The 7,046-nt window shown below is 36.5% G+C and overlaps 1 protein-coding gene across 1 annotated transcript; it reads left to right on the plus strand.

The window, feature by feature from the left end:
* Positions 1 to 440: 440 nt before the first annotated feature.
* LOC139145091 (acyl-coenzyme A thioesterase THEM4-like) lies at positions 441 to 5,208 on the plus strand. Its single transcript, XM_070716039.1, has 4 exons — positions 441 to 617; positions 2,660 to 2,949; positions 4,278 to 4,391; positions 4,569 to 5,208. The coding sequence occupies exons 2-4, from the start codon at positions 2,678 to 2,680 to the stop codon at positions 4,729 to 4,731; spliced, it is 549 nt and encodes a 182-aa protein (XP_070572140.1). The 5' UTR covers positions 441 to 617; positions 2,660 to 2,677; the 3' UTR covers positions 4,732 to 5,208.
* Positions 5,209 to 7,046: the final 1,838 nt, after the last annotated feature.

Raw genomic sequence — 7,046 nt, forward strand, 5'->3', positions numbered from 1 at the left:
CATGTCTGAGTCCTGACGTGGCCGCTAATTCTCCCACGGTGTATTCATTGTAGAAGTATGCAGAAATAAGTTCGTCTCTACCTCAGTAATCCATCGTTAGGAGGAGAACGAAATGACATGTACGCAAACGCCATATTAGTTTTGCAACTCGCATGTCGCAGTTTAAGAACTCGCATGTCGCAGTTTAAGAACTCCCAGGTCGCAGTTTAAAAAAACTCGCATGTCGCATGTCGTGACCGATCTTCTATATATCATAGTCAAACGTATTAAAATAAAATAACTCATAGCAAGAAGAAAGCTGTACTAAGACCAAAGGCACCCCTACCCCCGCCCCTACCTCTGGGGACGGACATTTGTACTACCCCTATGTCTTGACCTTTATTACTATCACAGGTCAATATGACACGCCTTACTGATGACACGCCCAATGCATAATTTGCTTAATTAGTAGAGGAGTCGGTGGGCGGAGCTACACCATACACGTGATTCCCGACACTCGGCGCTCATCGAGAAAAATGGGACAAGAATTATGACAGCCTAAAAAAACACAACAAAAACCCACAACAGGAGGGTATTGGTGAATTATTGTATTTCTCATTTGTACAGTGATGCTAAAGGTGAGTCCGTTTCATGTTTAAGGGTTTGTACTCCATGAAGTCTTCCCTTGTTTTTTTTAGGTCAGCTTGGCTATGTGTGCCAACATTTAGCCTAGCTCTACGGCGAGTGTCCGGCTTTGGCGGCGGCGTAGCTGAAGCCGGACACTTTTGGCCCTATCCAGATTTAAAATTGACGTCCTTGCCCCCATTACTTAACTACTGTATATAATCAACCGTTTAACCAACAAGATTTGAATTTCGTTTCAATTTGGCCATGCCAACACGGGAATATTTTACCGTAGTGCAATTGAACAGTAGCCTGGCCATTCATAGTGCAAAGGTAAACAGGGAGCATTCGAAGTATAAAGTTCAAAAAGGCAGAAACCTAACATTAAAAGGTCAATACAGAAATATATTGATCTGCAGCAATAACCTGTAGTTCCAGTACTTCTATTAAAGTCTATGTCAAGGTTTCTGACTGACAGTGTCTTTTGCATAAATATGAATGTATGTTAAGTACAATCGATTGATTTTTTATTTGAAACAAACAAACAAACAAACCAACAAACACTCACACATACGTATACATACATGCATGCATACATACATACATACATACATACATGCAACATACATACATACATACATACATACATACATACATACATACATACATACATACATACATACATACATACATACATACATACACATATACATGGTGCATTTGAGTACAAGACACTTGATTTTAGAATTTCACCTTACAATTACATGCCTCATTCCATTTCAAGATGTATAGTTGTTCATTTGGCAAAATATAACAATTTGTTTACCATTGAAAAGCAGCTAAATCTGTCCTTATTTCACTATCTGGTCAAGTTGGTTAAAATTAGTAAAGCAAACTACGCTGTAACACGGCTCGGTGAGCCTCGCTTGCTAGAAAGACTATTGAGGGCGCATCACCATATGGTTGAGGATAGAGCTGCGTATCGTAGCGGACGAGGGGCTGTGAGAGAGTCGACAATAATTGTAGCCTTGGTGGGACTGGGCTGTGTGGTTTGGGCTTCTCTCTTGCGGCTCGTGCTATGCCCAAAACAGGTTCACATTTGTTCAAATTGAGTAGAAATATGCAGATTTATATTTTTAGGGCAATTTTTGTCATCTTTGGTTAATTTTTTTTTTCACAAAATCCACTGGTCTTATAGCTTTGATATCATAGGGATGATCAAAATATGATATTATTTAAATTATGATGAAATCTACAATTTTGTATTTTTGGAGCAATTTTTGCAATTATTGGTTAAACATTTAATTTATCAAAAACAGCTAGTCTGATAGCTTTGATTTAGTATACAGGTTTCAAAATATTAACTCAATGTGATACACTGAAATTGTGATGAAATCTGCAATTTTGTATTTTGGGGGCAATTTTTGCCATTTTCGGTCAAAAATTTGTTTCTCAAAAAATACTTGTCTGATACCTTTGATAATTGGTATGCAGGTTTCTAGGGTTTATCTTAGTGTGATATATTGAAATTGTGATGAAATCTTCAATTATTGTATGTTTTGGGGGTCATTTTTTGCCACTTTTGATCAAAACCTTTGTTTCTCAACAGTTACTCATCTGATAGCTTTGATACTTAATAAACGGGTTCCTAGGGTTTATCTTATTGTGATATATTGAAATTTTCGTGAAATCTTCAATTTTGTATTTTTTCAGGTAATTTGCCATTTTTTGGTCAGGCCATCCTGAAATGAGTTATCAAGATGTCCATCTTCTTCATCAACATGTGTCACAAATAATTATTCTGTACATCACACAGAGGAGCTCTATTGGCTGTTAGATTGCTTAAATTGTTTCTTCAAACTGTTGGTCACACAGCTTTGATTGTTTCTTCAAACTGTTGGTCATACAGCTTTGATATTTGGTATACAGGTCCCTTAGGATAACTCAAGGCTTAGTGAGATATTTTCATACAGTCAGGAAAGTAATTTTGTATCCATGTCTATAGTAACTTCAGGGACATTGGCCCTATATGTTTTTATTATTTTTATCATGGAAGGTCTATCTTCTCTAAAGAATGACTGAAGTGAAATTCCAATATGATGACCCTGTGAATGAAGGATGGCTGGAAGAAACCAAGGAACTTTACTACAAACTCAACAAATTAACAGAATCCGGTGACTACGTCTATCTAGGTCATATACAGCCTCTAGGGACGAACCTGTTTTGCACATCCCTTAGTGTTGATAGACCAGGACAAATCTTTGAGTATGCCAAATTTGTCAATAAAAGAGAAGGGAAGCTGAAAGGAGTGTGCCAGTTTGGTCCCCTTACAGAAGGTCCCCCGCAGTAAGTTCATGAAACTATCATTTCATTATACAATATTGTACATAGTAAGTGTAGCATTATTTGGCACATTATGTATGTCCTCTTACCAGTGAACTGTAATGCATTAAGCAATTGAAAGCAGGATAGGGGAGACAAAGGAAAGGTTGTGATGAGAAGTTGAGGCACAACTTTTGCAAAGGTCACACAGTTCTTGTTGCTTATAAGCATGCCCAATTTGGTTGTCATTGCAAATGGATTGACTGACAAAAAATACACAAATAAATAAAAATGGAGTACTGGAAAGAGAGCACAGTTCTTGTGTTGCTCTGTAGAGGGTCTGAGGCTACAACTTACGTTTGTTTTCACCATCTTTATTTTGTATGTCAATATAAAGTTCTTGGGATATTCCCCTCAATCAATGTATACACTAGAACTTGTCAACAGTAAAAGTGCATTCCACACATAAGCTAACAACCTTGTTAGGAGAAGAACAGCAAAGTTTCAAAACCAAAAAACTCTGAAAACTCTACTGGCCCTTTAACCCTTTGAGTATTGTAATTTTTTTCTCGCCAAAATTTTAGTACAATATTTTACCGATTTTTATTAATTTTTCTGTACTTTTTTATAATTTTGGATCAAATGGACATCACATTTCATTTTCTACAGTTTTTTCCGCAAAATTTTGGCAAAAAGCTGAGAAAAATTGACTGCGGGCAGTGGTTTATTTTATAAAAGGGACAATATAGACTTTGGTGCTCAAAGGGTTAATCGAAAAATCACATGCTTGCCCCAGTGTAAAAGAGCCCACCGCATGTTCTGTCAGTGGGTTAAGGGCCAGACTGCCACGAACGTGTCAAAATATTTAGCATGCGTGTGTGCTTAAGGTAGAATGTGCCTAAGCGACACATATTCTGACTCAAAACTTTTAAAATAGTCTTCTAGCCTATCACTTCTTGGGCTCATTTTGATGCTTCTGGAGCAAATAAAATTTGCACCAACTTAATAGCTTTGTGAAGATCGGGAATTTATTTTCCCCTTTCGAAATAACACAGGGCTAACAGCAATTTTGAATTCAAATATTAGTAATTATTGGACCATTTGTCTCTTTTGTACCAAAAGTTGCATGGTGACCTTCCGTTTGCATTCTTGATTTTGAAAGCAAATGGTTGAAAGTGAAGGGCTGAGAAAAAAGTTTGAGTGAAAGATTTTAAGTCTTTCATTTTTGAGGCACAAACTACCTTAACACAGCTGATTCTTTGAAGTGAATATGAATATTCCAGGGAAGACAGTATTCTTGACCTGGAGAACATTGAATGGTGATAAATTGACATCTGCAATCCTTATTTCAGACATGTTCATGGTGGAGCTATTGCAACAATCGTTGATTCCTCAACTGGCAAGTTGTTTGTCTCTGTTTCCAAATATGGGGGCGTGACCACAAGCCTTACTTTGAACTACAAAAGGTAATCGCCTGGCACTTGAGTTGTACTCCTATTACTCACAAAAAATATTGATGGCAAATTTTGAAATACATTATAGAAAATACAAAACCACATGTAAATAGATTACCCTTCTCCCCAGGCCCGGATAACATAACATAACAACAGAACTGACACTATGCGTATGCTCTCATTTTTCAGACAAATTCCACTGATGCGCGCTGTTCTGATTGAAGCAGAAGTCACAGAGTCTATTGATGATAGAAAATATTCAGTTGCTTGTAAGCTGAAAAGTGCAGATGGGCAGACTTTATACGTGGATGCATTTTCAAAGTTTATCATCGCCAAGAAAAGCAAACTTTGATCATTTTAGCCAGGGACATTATTCTTGGACAAATCACAAATCCAAAGAATTCACTATATTCACTCCAATTCTAGGTGCAACCTTATCAAAAATTTGATATCAAATCTAAGGAAATTCCCTACCAGTCACAAACTTCCACATGTACCGCAAAATTCTTCAGCATGAGGAAAACCCCTTTTGGGATTTACTTTCATGTTCGTGGACTCAATGTGAATATGAGTGACAATGACAGGGTACTGTTTGTTCAACAGAAATCTATGAGAAGAAAATACAAGCATGCCTGCTTTTCAATTATTAATCGATGTACATGGACATCTCGACGTAATATCCTCTTCAGAAAATGTTATTTTCTGTTTACATTTACCTGTCCACATCATATATCATATTCATCGAATCTTTATATGTATTTTTTGAATCTTGGAATTTAAATCAGTATATTTGCAAATAAAGCAATGAATTGCTCAACCAGCTTGAAAACACTGACTGAATTAGATTTAATGATAGTTATCAAATCCATCTGTGTGTATTCGGTCTGTAATCAATTTATGCAGATTCATCTCTGATAAAGTAGAGTTTAAAGGCCTGTGTTGGCACCAGATTGTCTCATCAGAAATTTACCCACCAGATTACAATTTCAATGGAAAACAAAAGGCTAACACACCTTTCTAATCCTCTTACAGACTAGAACAAAGGTGATCCTAGGGATCACGAACGGTGCCTTTAACACAGTGCAGACTTTTCAGTGAAAAAATTACCCTAGAAATCAGGATTGTCTTGTCTATTGTATTTTCTCTCTTTCTTGGACTCGGTCCATCAAGTACTTGTATAAGGCTGTTCACAATTGATGTTATAGTTCTCTCATTAATATACACAGATAAATATTGGTCGCAGTTTTAGATTTCAGTTTTGAAAAATACGCATGCAAGAATGACGAAAAGAGATCTTAGTATGTGACTGCTAGTGTAACAAAGAATACTAAAAGGCATGCTCACGACTCAGAGTACAAGCTGCAAAAACAGCCATGCATGTATGCAACATTGATAAAATTTGTGCGCATTTCAAGCAGCAGTATCTGATGTCGCGCACGTACAGCTATATTTAGTAACAAACCTGTAACTGAGAACCGTGCTATTAACGTAAACTTCGAATATAGGTGATTGTGATCTTTGGACTTAGGAACAGTCATTGGCTTCCTTTCTTTACAATGAAAAAGTCAAACCACCATTGTGGAAGTGTCCCTAATGTCAGTAGAGTTGGTCATTTTGTACACTAAGTAAATGTACTTTGTTTTGAAGTTTCATATTGTGGATATACATACCGTGTGATAGATGAGATATCAGACAAGAAATATATGTCTATCTACAGATTTTTAAGCAGAGGCAAGCTGGGGTTTCAAGCTGTAGAGTGAGTATTTTTTTGGACAAAGGTTTGCAATGAACAGATGAATGTAAGCATCATCTCTGGGATGACAAAACACCTAACCAATGAAAGTGAGAATCTGATGGCTAACTGGTGGAAAGTTCATAAATTAACAATCATCTAAACAAGTGACTATGTAAAATCAGGTTCAGTACATATAAATTCACTGTTTTAGCAAGAGGTTTTTAGCAAAAAACTTGAAAATGCTAGTTGCAATCTCTGAAGTTTAAGGAAATGTAACTAGTCTTAATATGAGGAGAAATGAGTTCCTGACATCTTGCAACTTACACTGTATTCTGCAAAGTATTGCCTAGTTATATGGTAACGTCATATCATGTTCAAAGCACAGCATGTGATAAACAATGATGTAAAGGCCTCATTTCATTGCATCCAGGAATGAAGAATAATTTCAAAACTGATGAAAAGTCATTCTTAACCTATACAGAGCATCCACTATTTTTAAATTTCAAACATAACCATGATAGTGCACTCTACCAACTTTTAGTGTAACTTGCCTTCAGTATTGTCTGCGTACCTCTGAAGTCCATTAACATTTAGTGCAGTCAGTTTTCCACACAAACTTCAGCTTACAGTATCTTCCTCTTGAAATAACATACATTAGAAGGCCATGTTAGATGTGCACAGCTTCAAAGACTTGGTTTATTTTTTTCAAATCATTACACATACCACAAAATTACATTACAATTTGTCTTATCTTTCTCACATCACGTGAACAAGAGATGCCCATTGCACTCTCTACAGAATTCTTTACAAACCGACAACATGTACATCAATGGCATTGTTGCAGGGCGTCAACGCTGAGTACTTTCATAATGTGTGTAAAAATTATCATTTATCTCAGAAGCTTACAAACGATGTTTCTGCTGAGCCCCTTT

This window comes from Ptychodera flava, chromosome 12 (assembly GCF_041260155.1).
Source record: "Ptychodera flava strain L36383 chromosome 12, AS_Pfla_20210202, whole genome shotgun sequence".
NCBI lineage: Eukaryota > Metazoa > Hemichordata > Enteropneusta > Ptychoderidae > Ptychodera > Ptychodera flava.

Bases quoted from the DNA above. Each gene is read 5' to 3' on its own strand.
- LOC139145091 (XM_070716039.1), top strand. From the start codon at position 2,678: ATGACTGAAGTGAAATTCCAATATGATGACCCTGTGAATGAAGGATGG. The intron at 2,950-4,277 runs GTAAGTTCATGA...TCCTTATTTCAG, and splicing joins CTTACAGAAGGTCCCCCGCA to ACATGTTCATGGTGGAGCTA. The intron at 4,392-4,568 runs GTAATCGCCTGG...CTCATTTTTCAG, and splicing joins CTTACTTTGAACTACAAAAG to ACAAATTCCACTGATGCGCG.